The following is a 17,098-nucleotide window of genomic DNA, read 5'->3' on the forward strand; positions in this document are numbered from 1 at the left end:
AGTGAACGAGAAAAAAAAAAAACATTGTCCACTCTATATTTACCTACTTTAAACGCGATTTTTGCTATCACTACGAAGATGATCAGGGTCGATATTCAGAGCTTCCTTGGGGGCCAAAACTCGCAAGTGACCAATTGCTTAAATGAACGACTAAAATACCAATTAATATTCTTGCAATAGAGACATGATGTCCTGCCCAGGCAGGATATCATGTCAGAAGCAGAGTTCTTAAGAATAACAAGAAGAAACCATGACGACAATTTTAAGTTAGTACTGAAGCCAGAGAGAGGTCAGAAATTACTTCCTAGAAGAATATCAAATCTGTTGGAATGAGAAAGAGGAATGTGGGAGAACATTATTGGAATAATGCAACGAGGAGCCAGAAGCAAACGTCTAAGAAAAAAGTTCTTAGAAGCCGACAACAGATTCATCTGACTGGAAAAGATGTATTATTGCTGGAGGAGTTTCTGGCACAGTGGAGGAAAAAATGAGAAGAATTTGTACTTGAGCAGTCACAACACTTAACGTAGAATAGATCAAGCTTTTTTTTTACAACGCGGATGATAGTGTCAGCACCACCCCGGGCTAAAGCATAAAGTGTTCGTATATTTGAGATAACTGACGTCGATAGCTTTGTAAATCCACACTTGCCTTAAAGCAAGTGTGAATATTCTAAGTTTTTTTTTTCTATAAACTAAAAACGGAAAGTATAAGTCCATGTCGACAAATTAACCTTCGATTTAAACTTGACATACTGACAGGACTCTCCACCATGAAAATTGTTGTCGATCAAGGAAGGGTCAAGGGTACGCTGCCAGTAGGTCTCCCAGTCTGCAGTGCCATGATGCCATAAACGAAGCTTACGTGGGTTCACAGGCCTTGGTAATGTTATAAAACCTGTCACTAAAACCATAATGTGATGAGCGGAACCCAGTAAAAAAATAAAGTTAAGGAAGTTTCTGGAAAGATTAGATGGGAAAAATTTAATGCACGAGCTCTCTCCCACTCGGTCAGGGCTAAGGGTATTGTACTGTGAAAGCTGCTCAAGGTCACAGTGGATAAGGAAAAAATGTCTCCTTCAGTTTTCCGCCTGTGACTTTTGCCATGTAAATATCTATACATCTATATTTATTTATTTATCTATCTATCTATATCTATATCTATCTATCTATCTATCTATCTATATAATGTGTGTGTGTGTGTGTGTGTGTGTGTGTGTGTGTGTGTGTGTGTGTGTGTGTGTGTGTGTGTGTGTGTGTGTGTGTGTGTGTGTGTGTGTGTGTGTGTGTGTGTGCGTGCTGACGAGAGATTTTTAAAAGATGATCAAGAATTTAGTACCATTCTCGCTAGACTAGTGATGATAAGAAGAATAAGACGAGATAGGAAGAGGGACACAGTAAACAACACCAACGAGGAGAAGCTATGAGGAACCAGAAAAAGTGAGAGATGTTGAGACTTGACTAAGAAAAAAGCAAGAGTTAGCAATGAAGAAGAAGACGAAGAAAAAGAGAAAAGAATAAGAATAAGAAAAAGAACATAAATAAAGATGATGCTGATGAAGATGAAGACGAAAAAGAAGTAGAAGAAGAGCAAGAAGAAGAACGAGAACAAGAAGAACAGGAAGGACGAGAAGAAAGGAAGTGTTTATCGAGAAAAAAATGGAGGTTAAAGGCCCAGGACTGCGGCGACGCTTTGTAACATCTTCAGGTCTGGTTTAAGAATGCAAGGAAGACGGCTCCCTTTGTTTATGTCTTGACACTGATGAGATGAGACGCAGAGAGAGAGTTGCAGGACCAGGAAGGTTTCTCTCCACTTTCTGCTCTGTTTATATTTCTGGCCTTCTTCATTTGCAGGTTCACCATCGTTATAAAATGCTATTAATAAGGCTAAAGCAATATCGTTAATAATAATAATAGTAATAATAATAATAATTAGTAGTTGTAGTAGAGTAGTACCAGTACTAGAAAAATTTAACTAATTTTATTATTATTATTATTATTATTATTATTATTATTTCCTAACCACGTTACTCGCATTATTTTGTCATCTTGTCCTCGTCATGGTCTACAAGTCCTTCTGTTGTCTGTACTTCTATGTGCTCCAGTGCATTTCCGTTTCTTCTTTTTCCTCCTCTCTCTCTCTCTCTCTCTCTCTCTCTCTCTCTCTCTCTGAAGCTTTCCTTAGTCTTTTAAGGGAGACTTCCAGAGCATGGCAGAGATGTGACATTGTCTAGCGCGCCCGACAGAGAGAGAGAGAGAGAGAGAGAGAGAGAGGCGATAAGGAGGGCATGGAGCGTCTACCCTGACTCATATCCGTCTCTCTCTCTCTCTCTCTCTCTCGTGGTGGTAGGTATGGCTGGACATAAGAGTGGTTTTGGTGGTGATAATGATGGTATGAGTAAGACAGTGCAAGTGAATATGGTAGTGGTGGTGGTGGGTATGGTAGTGGTGGTGGTGGGTATGGTAGTGGTGGTGGTGGGTATGGTAGTGGGTGGTGGTGGTGGGTATGGTAGTGGTGGTGGGTATGGTAGTGGGTGGTGGTGGTGGGTATTGTAGCTGTGGTGGTGGTGGGTATGGTGGTGTTGGTAGTAGTGGGTATGGTAGTGTTGGTGGTAGCGATTTTGGAAGTGAGGGATTTGTGTATGTTGATTTTCAGCAAAGTACTCGTATTGTTTGTGTATGTGTGTGTGTGTGTGTGTGTGTGTGTGTGTGTGTGTGTGTGTGTGTGTGTGTGTGTGTGTGTGTGTGTGTGTGTGTGTGTGTGTAGGCTATAGTTCTTTGCGTAAGTGTGATGTTGTGATTACATCTGCGTGCGTTGTTGTGCTTACCCTGGGATCATTGTTCTGTCAGTCTCTCTCTCTCTCTCTCTCTCTCTCTCTCTCTCTCTCTGGGAATTCCCGTTTCTCTTTTCCCTCTGTATATAGCGCCAAGTCTACGCATTTGTTTTAGTACTTTCGTGTGTGCCTGTAAAGAGAAATACCAGATGTGTACTGCGTCTGCGTAAGTTCAGCATAAATTAAACGCACAAAAGATTTAAGATGATTAGACCTACGCTTTACGATTTACGCCTGATGAAAGAAAGAAAAAAATCCTGCACAGCTTAAGTCTTCATTTTAAGCTTTAGGATTAATCTCGCCATAAGACTATTCAGTTTATCTATTTTATTACCACTTTCTAGCCGTCCGATAAATTTCGTTCAGGATTCTCTGTAGTCATGCCAGGCGCTGCTTCCCACTTATTTCCTGTACCGGTTATTTTCGGAGGGTTTGGAGGGTTGGGGAGAGAGCCTTCTTCTGGTCTATCTTTTTCTGTCACTTCTATTGTTACGGCAAAACTACTAGTACTTGTATTGAATCCAGAACCCCTTTTGTGGGATTGTAAAACCTGTGTAGTCTGTGTATCTGCATAACTGTAACTCTCTCTCTCTCTCTCTCTCTCTCTCTCTCTCTCTCCTACTACTACAACTCCTGAAAAGTTTCCCTTCATCCCTCCTTCCAATTTTTTCGCTTTCTCTTCTCCGATCTCTTCTTTTCACTTTCTTTCCTTGGCACCTTCCACCAGTATTTCGTTTCTCCTCTCCCAGTCTTCTCTTCATCCCTCCCTCATTTTATCTTTTCTGTCCTCCCTCTCCTTCCTCTGTCCCTCCATCGCTTTTCTTCTCTCCTTCCCTCTTTCTTTCTTACCCTCCCTCCTTTTCTCTTTCTTTCTTTCCCTCCCTCCTTCCGTTTTTCTCTCTTACCTTTCTTCCCTCCAACCCCCTCTTGCTTATTAACCAACACAAATGTCTTCATACTAGCCACCCTGACCTACAGCTTCCTCATATCTCTCCAACACTGGTTTTCTCCCCCCTATCTCACAGCTTTCCACCCAGTCTTCCACTTCTTCTTTCCTCTTTCACCCCCCCCTCTCCTTTTTCTATCTTTCTTTCTCTCCATTCTAAACAAAAGTTCTCTATAAGAACAGTAACCATCTATTAAAAAAACAATAGTCGCACGCCAACCACACACACACACACACACACACGGGAACACGGTCATATTCGCAGCCACACAAAGGTATAGTCAAGCTTTCCTTCATTTGCATTCGCCTTTTCTTCCTTCCCGAAATCTCACCACCTCACAAGTCATCGCCCCTTCCCACCCGGTACGTTAAAAAAAAATCCCACGCACGCACGGACGAAACGCGAGTAATGGTAAAATTAGACCGTCAGAAATCAGGTTTTTGTGACCTTGATATAACACGACGTAAGAACAGGTGGGGTGGGAGAGGTGCGGACGATAACCCAGGTGAGGCAATAGGGAGCTGCTTCTTAGCCTCGTTTTGTGTATAACTGGAGCGAGAGTGCGGTGAGGGGAAGGAGGAGGGAGAAAGGAGGGAGACAGACGGCATACGATGGAGAAAAAGGGAGAATTTAGGTGATAGGGGAATGAAGAGAAGGAAAGGAAAGGAAAGATAAGAGAGAGAGGGGTGCAGAGAGAGAAAAAAAATGATAAAATGGTCAAGGATGAGGCAGCAGCGACGAAAAAGAAATGGGGAGAATGGATATAAAAAAGGAAGCCGAGAAACAGAGAGAGAGAGAGAGAGAGAGAGAGAGACAGGAGTAAAGGTGGGCGGAAGGACGCAAAGGAAGAAGTCTGACGTTTGATGGACAGATCTGGGTTGCATGTAGGGTACTGTACATGCTTCCGGCCTGTCTCATGTCTTTCCTTCATGACTCCCTCCCTCCCTCCCCCTCTCTCTCTCTCTCTCTCTCTCTCTCTCATCTCTTTGCCTGTTTTATGCTTTTCTCACTTGCTTCCTCCTTCTTTCTTCCATTATACCCGGTTTAAGTAAAGTCTTTTGCTGTGAAGGAGGTTCATATCAGTCCTCATTCATCCAACACATACAACGAGATCACCATTACTTCATCTATACCATTCTCCAAGCCAGTCATCTTGTTCGTAAAGCCACACTCTCCCCCAAATCCGTGAATGATATTAGGGCATTGTGAATTTACGAATACATATGAACATTGCTTGTGATTCATAAAACCATATCATTAACAGGAAAAAATCAACCTCAGCCAGAGTTTACTGCTAGGAGGTGTGGATCCAGGGACGAGTATACGACCAGATGTCTTTATTGATAACTTTAGGTGAGGTTTCTTGTAGTTACAGGGTTAGAATCAATCTTTTTCAGTCACTTCAACACAAAGGCGTAAATTATGCTCATTCGTGATGCTGCCAGGCGAATCTAAATATTTAATACGACCTTTTTTTATATACGTATTTGCTACGTTAAGCTATATACATTTATCTGGAGGGAAACCACTAGCAATGAAGAAGTGGGAAGCATTCAGTTAACCCACTCAGGGCAAGAACGTTTAATCAGGGCCCATTCCAGACGATTTTATTCAGCGAAAGGGAAATGTCTTGTAGTGAAGGGATTAAGGAAGGCTATATCAGTCCCCTTTAGTTTGACTCGTCTCTCCGAAGCTGAATAAAATCGCCTAAAGAAATCCATAATGAAACACAAAATTCCCCATCGTCGTAAATGGGTTAAATTCCTCTATGGTTGGTCTGAAGAAATATGAGAAAAATCGTCAGGTAATCAAGAATAGAATGGAAAGTACGTCCTTGGGTTGAACAGGCTAAGGGGATGTCTGTCGTAGCGAAGGGGTTAAGTATACGTTGCTATCCCTCGGCTATAGCCTTGTTTAGCCCGCCTCTCACCTTCCCCCTGACCCACCTAGCCTAGTCCTTACATACCCCCTCCCCTCACAGGATATTCACCCCTATTTTGACGCATCTCATGTTAGGCAACCCCTCCAACCTCTCTCATTCTCTCCACCTAGACGATAGCCCTTGCTTCCTCCCCCCATAGGATATTCACCCCTGTTTTGACGTATGGGTTATTACTTGCCCTCCCCTCCCTTCCCTCCTCTCTCTCTCTCTCTCTCTCTCTCTCTCTCATGTTAGGCATCTTGACTCTCGTAAGATTAAAGGTCACAAAACAACTCGTGACCTGCACGAGGCGTTTTCCCAACATTACACCAAGACGTGACTGCCAGACGAATGAGCAAGAACAGAGAGAGAGAGAGAGAGAGAGAGAGAGAGAGAGAGAAAGAGAAATGAACATAGATAACGTGCGCAATGATACGTAAATTTCCTTTTTGTTTACGTACGGACTCTGGATATACTGTACAGTACAGTACATTTGTCAGTTTGTTCCCTGAGGCCCGGAATTCCTCCCACGCAGCAGCAGATCGGATCATACATACATACATACATAAATACATACATACATACATCACATACACAGACATATGTATCAGCAGAGAATAGGACAGATGGGCTGACCTACGAGTAAATACTGGACTGGCAGAGAGAGAGAGAGAGAGAGAGAGAGACCCCAGTGGAGAAAAAGACCCCGGATGTTAGTTTTTCCTCTTTTTTTCTTCCACCTCATTTCAGTTCCCATTTTATTGCCATTTAAATTACCCCTTTCCTCTATCAATCCCTTCTTTTTAGGCAACAGTAGGAGTCTTTCACAGCAAGCTCAAACTTTCTTTCCTAAACTTGGAAATAATTGTTAAAAAAATATATATATAAGCATGAGTCTGGAAATTGGTCAGGGCACGCAGACAGTCCAATCACTTAAAAAACATGAGATCAAATACCAATGGAGTCAAGAATGAAAAACGTTGCGACTGATTGATGGCTGAAGGTTAGGTGATTGGAAACACAGAGTGATTGATAGAAATGGCTGTTATTGCAAGTAATCGTGAAAATCAGAGACAGAGAGGGTTAACGCTTTCGGCACTAATATTTTCCCCTCTTTTTAACGTTATTCATGCTACTTCTTGACGGAATTATTCAGGTTGTGGGAATTTAAGGAAGACCTGCCACCTCCAGTACAGTGACGCCAACTTTTTCTCATGGCCACCTCTAGACGATCTAATACTTCTTTTGAGACCTCGTAGCAAAGATGTCGGCCTGAAATGCCGCATACGGGTAAAATGGAAATATTCTGTAAATAAACAAGAGGGAGGTTTACCTTGGCATGATGTGAATTGTAGATCAACCGAAATCAGTGCCTAATATTCTGGAGGCGCCATTGGGAAGGCATACAGAATATAATGTTCTGTCAGAATAATGGGGGAAAACATATACTGGAGGGTGACTTGAGATGTAATGTAGTCTTGAGGTGTGGCTGCAAGGAACAGATGCAAATATTTTATGAGTCGCCAGTGAAAAGAGCGATTGTCACTATAACTTGGTTTACATAATGTTCTTGAAACCATACCTTATTGGGCACCGATATAAATAAACAAGTAAATGAATATATATATATATATATATATATATATATATATATATATATATATATATATATATATATATATATATATATATATATATATATACCTATTTTTAAAACTTTAAATCCTTTATTATCTCCTCTACTTTAACCGGTAGGTTTACAGGTTGTAACGAAGTGGAGTATGGTCCTGTTATAACTGTTATTATTATTATCATTATTATTATTATTATTATTATTATTATTATTATTATTGTTGCTGTTATTATTATAATCATCATTATATAAACTGTTTCCTGTGTGTGTGTGTGTGTGTGTGTGTGTGTGTGTGTGTGTGTGTGTGTGTGTGTGTGTGTGTGTGTGTGTGTGTGTGTGTGTGTGTGTGTGTGTGTGTATGTGAGTGTGTGTGTGTGTGTGTTTGTGTGTGTGAGAGAGAGAGAGGGAGAGAGAGAGTAAACGAGAGTGATGTAGACAGAGAGTGAAAGAGAATGAGACAGTTAGCATTCCTGGTCATGAAGTGTCCTTGTATCTGACCGTCATGTAATGAGACCACAAGGACGCTGCTGATAGTCCTCTCTCTCTCTCTCTCCAGTAAAGTAGCCTGTTAAAGTCCCTGGATCACGTCTTGCCTTGTTGTTGACTGGAGTAAAAGTTTGACCATTTTTTGTCAGTCCCATACAAGACGAGTGTGATGGCATTAGCAGGGGAATTTATATGGCGTATCGATGAATCTATTGAATATCTGGAAGGTCTGGTGTACTGAATTTCGAATCATCATACTTTCTTCTTTTTGCCGGTGCCTTGAATCGTCCTCTTTCTTTTTGACAACACACCACCTCTATCACCATTTTCACAACCCCATCCCTACACATATTTAGTTCCAGCTTCCTTGCACTTTATTTTTCCTCTGTTTTCTTGTTTCTGTTATCCATTCTCCCTTCCTCCTCCTCCTCCTCCTCCTCCTCTTCCTCCTTCTCCTCCTCTTCCTCTTCCTCCTCCTCCTCTCCATTGTCATGTTCATCTTACTTCTCACCCATCTTTTCATACGCCAAGACAACCCTTCCATGACCTTTCTCTCAATTTATATTCGTTCTTTTTTTCCTGTCCATCTCCTTCCTTCCAGTCTGTCTTTCTCTCCACCTTTCTCTCTCTTCCCTTTCTATATTATGTGCACCTCGCTCTGTCATTCCCTCCCTCCCTCCCTCTTTCAATATATTTTCTACACCTACCTTCCTTTCTTTCCCTCCCTTCCTCCCTAAATTCCCTCATTTCCCTCTCTACCTTTCCCTTTCTCCCCTCTCTCCTCCTTCCTCTTTATCTCTCCCTTTCTTCCTATCTTTCTTCTCGTCACTTTTCTCTCTATCTTTCCCTCCCCCACTTCTCTCCTTTTTCCCACCTGTCTATCTTCTCTTCATCTTCTCTCAACTTCCCTCCCTCCTTCACTCCTTGCCATCTCTTCTCATTGTTCTCTGCCTCTCTCTCCCTCATTTCCTTCCTTCTTTCATCCCTTCCTCTCTGTCTTTCCCTCCTTCCTATCCTTTCCTCCTCCTTCTCCCCTCTTCCCCCCGTCTTTTCCTCCTTCCCTCCGTCCGTCCCTTCCTCTGCCTCACTTTCCCCTTTCCTCCCCTTCACCCTACACACTTACAAAGCCTGAAGGGAAACCAGCAAGGCATTAAGTTTACGGAAGTATTACGTGTTCAGTGACAATATCTGCTTACAAAATGTGCCAGTCATCAGGGGAAACATGATTATACACACAGACATACACACACACACACACACACACACACACACACACACACACACACACACACACACACACACACACCCTGCATCAATTAATGTTTATAGATCGACAAAGAAGTACACCAAACTTGCTCTCTCTCTCTCTCTCTCTCTCTCTCTCTCTCTCTCTCTCTCTCTCTCTCTCTCTCAAACCCACTACATGGACGGAGTAAGCAACCGCGCTTGTAATTTCACCCGACTCCCCGACCACTTGCTTTATGTTTACGTGGTTCATGAATGGGTGCGTACGCTACAGATGGTGAATGAATGGGCGTGAATGGCGGATGAATGAATGAGCGAGCGAGGGGAAAGAAAATGAACGGAGAAAGTAATTGATGATGAATGGCAGGTGCATGACTGAAGGGATGAGCAGAGATGACGAATGACAAGTGATCCTCCCCAAACCCCCTCCTCCCTAATTCATCCTTCTTTGCAACTCCCTCACCTCCCAACTCCACCTCCTCCCCCACTCCCATTTCCTCTCCTCTTCCTCCGCCTCCTCCCTACAGACACCCTCTTCTGTCCAGGCCCCATCCTCGCCAAATCTTCCTTCTTTTCATCCTCATCCTTATCCTCCTTCTTAGCGCTCTTCCCTCCCTATTCTTCTCCAGACTGACTCCCTCTCATCCCCTACGCCCGTCTATTGTCATCACCTCTTATCCTCATGACAGGACCTTTGTTTCTATAAATCCCTCATTATCAGTGAAATCCATCTTCTTCCCGCCTCCTAATTCCATTGTTCAGCTGTGTGTGTGTGTGTGTGTGTGTGTGTGTGTGTGTGTGTGTGTGTGTGTGTGTGTGTGTGTGTGTTTTATTGTTGGATAGTGCCTGTACGTGTATGTTCATGACTACGTTGACTGTGTATTTGGACTGTCTTGTTTTTTTCTCGTGTATGTGCGTCTTTGGTTCCTTGTGTATGTGTGCATGTATATTTGTGTGAATGTATGTGTATTTGTGTGTGTGTATGTGCGTGTTGTTACGTGATCGTGGCGTTTGAGTGTGCTTGGTGGTACCTGAAAATGTCTTTTTTTTTTTTTTCTTGTTTGAAGTTAGTTGTGGATATTTTTTTTTTCCCTTGATTTGGCTCAATGGTGTTTTGGATGTTTGGTTTTTGACAGAGTGTGTTTGATGGTTTCTTTATGAATGCTTGTTTTTTTGCTTGAGTGTGTTTGGTAATGTCTGTGAATGTTTGGTTTTTGCTTGAGTGTGTTTGTACCTGGCTGAATGTGACTTGTGTTAAACCCCTTGCGGTCGATGATTAGTTTTTATTGAATTCTTGCGTCCACCAGAGATATATATTGCTGGGAAAGATCTCTGCCACTAGAGGTAAGGAATTATCTAACCTCTCTTAATCGAAAAGTTTCTCCAAAGCTGAATGAGACTATCGGAATATAATGAAGAAATAAGTCTTTGGAATTAGATCAACCCTTCTTTACTGGAAGTTTTTTCCATGTCTTGATAAAACCGCCTGAAAATTAGCTGAATAGTACAAAACTGGTCAGCTTAGTGGACAGTTGACTCCGTTCAATCCAGTGATATATATATATACATTTTATGTACCATACCCGGTTGAAGCACCACAACCCACTAGATTACCAGGCATCCTGGGGGATGGTTGGGGTTTATTGCTCATATTGCCACTCAGAGAATAGCGATTAGTCTCCGCACATTAATTGTCTTAACTGAATAGCCTACCCAGGAGCCCCATACACTCCTGCAAAACGCTAGAGACGCCCATAATTTCGTACCTGCATAACTGAATCAGAAGAAACACTCAGGATTTCAAGGTAAGTTTTATTAACATGTTAAAAATGTTACATATAAAAATAGCATAATAACAAGAGACAACAACAACAGCAACAATCACACCAAACGTGCACGTCGCAGCAGTCAGTGAGTTCCGTTGAGTCAGCGTTGAGTCAAGGGCGGAGTGCGGGGAGAGGCGGGCGGGGTGGGCGTGGTGGTAGGGCGGCTTCAGGCCCACTCCGCCCACCAGAGTCCGGTTCTTGGGCTGAGGAGGCTTTTTAGCACTTCTTCCTCATTACTTTATTTCTGTATATGACACGTTGATATTCTCCTGTGTTTTATTAATGATCTTTTCTGCTTACATAAAAGAGGAATAAATAACGCACGAGAATGTTAACCCTTTAGCTGCCATGGACGAATTAAATCAAGAGCATTTTATTCACCTGGAGGAATTTCTAGCAATCCAAAGGTCAATCGAGATAGTTCCAAACCCTCTGACTATTACAGTATGTTCCCCATAGGTGAGGAAAATTGTCGTGTGGTTGTCTGAGAAAAAAAAAAAATAGTGCGTCCATAGAATTCGGAATGGGTAAAGTATAATATGTACAATAAATAGCACAGAAAAAGGTGCTAAGAAGCCTTCTGAGTTGACGAGAACACGGGCCAAAATCGCACGAGAATATTGCCCCAAGTCGACGAGGGAGACGGAAATATGTACACATGGAAACGCTGAATTCAGAGGAAGGGGGGATGATGTCTCCCACGCCAAGTTATCAGGTACAGTCGAGGTCATGTCAGGTCATTTAGAGGTCACTGAGCCTGGAGGTCACAGAGAGAGCATTGGTCCAGTGACTTCCTGGGTAACAGGGTCATGAGGTCAAATGACAGTCGCGGTTCCTGCCAGAGGAACTACCGTCGGTCTGTGGAGCAGTGGCGCTGTGTAGTGAGGCAGGTGGCGTCCAGCTCCCACTACTGTACTCTACGGTAAGGTCTCATTATATGCCTAAAATATCAACTTTTTTTCACAGCTACAACATTATGCTGTAAATTTCGAGGACCCGAGAAATAGGGTTTATGGGGAGGAAGAGTTGACTGACACAGTAATCACCCAACAAACATTTCCCCAGCCTGCGACACTTAACCGTCGCTCTACAGATCTAGGTTTCTGTTTCATTTATGGTTTGATAGACACTTTCATGTATGTAACTAGGACTTTATACCAAGAAAGAGAGTTAAAATGAGCACATATAGCAAGAACTTACCGCAAAAGGTCATGTGTTCACCAGTCGGAAAAATACAATAAATAATGGACTGTGTTATGATTACCCATTAGAAGGACCGGCCTTCTACTGGATATATGCACTACATACTGTACTGCATAAAATGGGCTGAAGTGATAGAACATAAATATAATAATTTAAGAACGTAGCACGACGGAAATCTTGCTATCATAACGCAAACATCAAAGAGTGTAGGATGGGTCATACACTACTTGGCTGCGTGTTTCATGGCATGACATGATGATGACATTCTCCAACTAGTCTTCTTCTTCTTCCAGCTTGCGGCCTGTCAACCGTTCTATTGAAACTGAGCGCACCAGGGTGTTAGAAAGCCTTTAATTTCTGACGGTGATTTATGAAACACCTATAACTGTTAGATGTGGCTAGCATGCATCCCACACTAAAGTGTAGCCAGCGAAGATGCAGAAGCATTCGACATGTTCAAGGATCATCACAGCTCAGGAATCATCATCAAAATGCGGAGCTTTGTTCACACCTTGGCACTCTCAGTTTCTAATAATACGGCCTAAAGATGTAGCAGCCGTGAGGGCAGCCTCTTACTCTCCGTACTTGGCGATGGCGTCGGCTAGAAGGTCTGTGATTTGCTGCACTGCGGGGGAGTACCAGAGGGAGCGTGCAGAGCGGGCATAGCTGCTGTACGAATCGTGGCCGTCGTCATAGGTATAGTACCTATGGGCACTGCCACTGCCGCTGCCAGACCCGTACCCAGATGCTTCTTCGCCGCCCATCAGCCCCTTCAGGTCACCGCCAGACTTCGCCAGGTATACTGAAGAAAGGGGAGTTTAGGTTAGGTCAGGTTAGGTTGGGTTTTAATAAATGTGAATATGTTGGATTTTTACGTACCATTGTTCACATGAAAGTAACTAGATACATGTTTTTTACTTGATGGTTCGTGAGATAAAGTGTCCATATATATTTACACACACACACACACACACACACACACACACACACACACACATACATATATATATACTGTATATATATATATATATATATATATATATATATATATATATATATATATATATATATATGTGTGTGTGTGTGTGTGTGTGTGTGTGTGAGTTTGCTTGTGTGTGTCTTTGCTTTACTCACTGGCGAGGAGTACAATGCCAATTAGAGCCAAGATCAAGTTGGCTATCTCGAGGCCCTTGACCCCCAGACGCAGCCCTGCTGTTTTGATGGCTGAGATTGCGGCCACGGTGCCACCCAGCGCGGCGGCTCCTGCGGCTCCTGCCACTCCCAGACCAGGCGCCAGGCCAGCCAGGTTGAGGGCATTATTATCAAGTCCAAGGTCAAGACCCCCTATGGCCGCCAGGAGGTTGCCGATCTTGAGGAGGAGCTGAGAACATGATCAAAGGACATATTGGTAAATTTCTACGATAAACGAGTCTCCTTGGTTGCTAATCTCTTCCAGTTCGATGACATTTTCGTGTTTCGTGGTGTAGACAGCTTTAGGAGGAAGGGGGTTGTGAGTTGGAAGGAGAGCAGCCAAATGGAAAAGGACAGAGCAAGATGATGGCAAATTGTGTGTGGCCCACTCTTCCGTGAATACAACGTCTGGATATAGATAGCTAGATCGACTTAGGTGCTTGAGTGAGACACCTTGCGGTGGCATCGATATGGCAGGGCAGCTTCCTTGTTTGGTTATACAAATGTTCCCCAATTCCCTCCTTGTCACACGAAAGGAGGATGGTGGACTGCAGGAAAAGGGCAAATTCAGTCTGCAGTCCTCCGGGTTTACATTCAGATAAGGCTGGGGTTGCGACTGCTACTGCTGACTCTACGATAAATACGATAAACATGAATCCTTAATACTTCTTCCCTTCCAGTCCGATGACGTATTTTCGTATTTTATTCTTGCTACCAACACACGATTTTATTCATCCTTGGGAGGACCTCCAGCTGTTAAGGAATTATCTAACCCCGCCAGAGGGGAAATTCTCGCTCCATAAAACCATAAGGAGATTGCAAACTAAAATGAAAAACTACGTCACCGAATTGAGGAGTTAAATAGTATCGGGAATAATATAGTTCTGCCCTTTTTTTTTTTTTTTTTGCTTCAGTATTCAATTATTGGTTTTTTAGACATACGTGTTGAAAGTATAAACAAATTTTCTTAAGCACAATGTAAGCTGTGAATACAACCCCCCGTGGTTGTACATAGTAAGGATTAAAACCAATTTACAGGATGAATAAACCTCCTTAACAGCTAGTTATTTTTATGGATAATGTTACATTCGTATTTCTTCGCGTTCATGCTAATTTGTGAAATGTTTGGTAGCTGTGCAGCTGAAGACTAAAGTAAAGCAGTCTTTTACACTACATAAGCCTAGGTGTTTTGGTAGCCGTATGAGTGAAGAGAAATATATATAAAAGCATTTACACCCGTATATATACAGTATATATATAATCACGCAAAACTTAAGGTAAAAGGGTTACCTGGTTGCCTGGATCCACGAGGAGGTTATTGGCGGCGTTGGTCAGCTGCTGTGCCACCTCAGGCTTCGCGTTAGGGTCCAACAGATTGGGGATGCCGGGCACGGCGATGTTGGTGGTACGCTGCAACATATCATACACTTACATTTTACACTCTTCATTCACTTTATAAACCCATACACAACACCTAACGATTTCAATGGGACACACCTAGTATGAATGTAATCGTCTGGTAAAAACGATAACAGCCATCGTTCAATACCCCTTTGGTTGCCATATAGGATCAGGAGCGTGGGATGACCCGAGGCTAAACTACAATATCCCAGATCCTTCGATTTGTGGGAGACTATCCTATGTGCCTGGCAGTGTTTCACAGATGGAAACACCCCCGGCCATCTCTTGGACAGGAACCGTGGCGCGTTAACTTAACCCTTTGAATCCGGGTGACGTCTACTTTATTGTTTAATCCAAAAAGTCACCTCTTACTGGAGGGGTTTATCAAAGTTATATCTATCCCTTCCAGTTTAAAATGTTTACCGAAGTTGAATGAAATCGTCAGGGATGACCAGAATGCGAGGAAAGACGACATTCAAGTGCTCAAAACGTTAAAGCCTCTTTCGACCAGAGCTGTACTACTGAAGTACCGAGGCTAAAATGTTTGACCATGGGCGAAACGTAGAAAGAATATCCACCAGTATGCATTAAAGTGTGCGATACGATAGAGGCCGCGATTTAGGTTCGCAGTTACAGTCAGTACCTGTTATAAATGTGATCAGTTTTCCCCGAAGGACAAGGAAATTAGAATGCAGCTACCTGTCACGCCTCTTGTTTGTCCTGCAAAGGCAGATCTTAGCTGTGAGAAGCAACTGATATTTAGGTTGCAAATCATCATCATGGATGGTGTGCTCCGGATCTGCTGTTTTCCGTGTCTTTGTAGCAAATCTATCTAGCTAACATTTAAGGTGAGGGTGACAGGTCGCCTTTCCCCTGAGTGGCATTATGTGAGCAATAAACCCTAACCATTCCTCGGATTTGAACCTGTATTGGCCACATCTAGTCGGAGCGCCTTAGCGCACTAGGCCACAAGTAAAGATCATAATTACAACAGGGAACTGAAGGCAAGAAAGAGACTTTGGACTAATGCTTTTTAAAGCACACGAGGGTCATTTAAGTAGATGAGGAACTTTTACTAAGTCTCAGTCTTCCTCTGCAATAAACACACAACATTCGATTTACATCCAGGGCCCCAGTTGTACTGTTAGGTGAACAAGAGCAAGGAGGAAGCATTGCCCAACAGTTTAGAAGGTCCAAGATTTAAACTCGAAATTCTCCAGTTGCGATTTAGATATGCTACCAATGCACCACCTGCTCCTCTAAGAGAGAGAGAGAGAGAGAGAGAGAGAGAGAGAGAGAAATTACTATACAAAACAGATGACATAAGCAGCATAACATTAAGGAAGAAACGCTACGCGCCTCCTGTGCCAATTGAGACCGACACATTAGCCAACCTGGTGCTCGAAGATGTGTGCGTTAGCTCACGAAGAAAGCGAGCACACACACACACACACACACACACACGTCCTCGGGCAAGCCACAGAGTTTGAAGAATGGAGGAGAAAAAGACAGGACTGTATGATGCGAAGTGAATTTTGGGAAGAGGAGCAAGTGTCGGGGCTTATCCCTAAATACTTGTGCTGTATTTTGCCGATAAAGGACAATTACAAAAATATACGACCGTAAATTAACAACGAAAGCATCCGAATATTTACTAAGGGTAAGAAACGCATCTGTCGCTTTAAACCCAGTACCCAGATCTATATTATCAGTTTTGGGGAAGGATCAGACTGTCCTAGGTGGCAAAGGTAAGAATACATAACATGAAAAAGTCATCCCTGATTTAAGTTATCTTACGCATTGCTAATCAACCTTTATTGCCCGCTGTGTCACCTATAGAGAATCTGTAAGGTAAGACGATAATACCAAGACGGTCATAACTGGGGAAGGGGGGCGGGGGAAGTCGAAGAATTAAAAACCCCAATAATAAGAGCAGCGTTAATCGTACGTGTGGGAAGGCGGTTCTTTGTTTACATTGTGACGCTGGAATTTGTTGCGTAGGAAGGTGAGTTATGATATTTGCTGACAGCATTGCGTGTTTTGCTGTAATGGACGGATCGTATGTGCGTACTTTGTGAATTCTTAGAACTGCGAAGTTGTGGTGAAGTGTTTGGCTGTGGATTGAGAAGCGGGCGGCACAAATACAGCCATTTTTATATGGCCTGACGAAGGTCGCTAAACTCTCGTCAGCTCAGTTCAGTGTCGCTTGTTGTCAGATATGATTGATTTGATGCTTAACTGAAGCTTAACGAATTGCGTGCAAATATTCGAGTTGAGGAGGTGGCCCAGTTCAGTCAAGAGCACATAGACCCACTATAGAAACAATTATAACTTCCGTAAGGCATATGAAGAAAGAAAAGCTGTTAATTGATGATCGGATAAACATACAAGAACTTCGTCCAAGGCTAGGCT

General features: G+C 42.8%; 1 protein-coding gene across 1 annotated transcript in view; it reads left to right on the plus strand.

Moving 5' to 3' along the window:
- LOC145408796 (uncharacterized) overlaps window positions 1-12,639 on the plus strand; it is an 81,771-nt gene extending 69,132 nt beyond the window's left edge. The window contains exon 6 of the mRNA XM_080279444.1: window positions 12,516-12,639. Coding sequence (XP_080135570.1) covers window positions 12,516-12,639 — 124 coding nt within the window. The remainder of the gene's footprint in view (window positions 1-12,515) is intronic.
- The last annotated feature ends 4,459 nt before the right edge of the window (window positions 12,640-17,098 follow it).

This window comes from Coenobita brevimanus, chromosome 78, assembly GCF_032717465.1.
Source record: "Coenobita brevimanus isolate Jiangsu-jjx chromosome 78, ASM3271746v2, whole genome shotgun sequence".
Classification (NCBI taxonomy): Eukaryota; Metazoa; Arthropoda; class Malacostraca; order Decapoda; family Coenobitidae; genus Coenobita; species Coenobita brevimanus.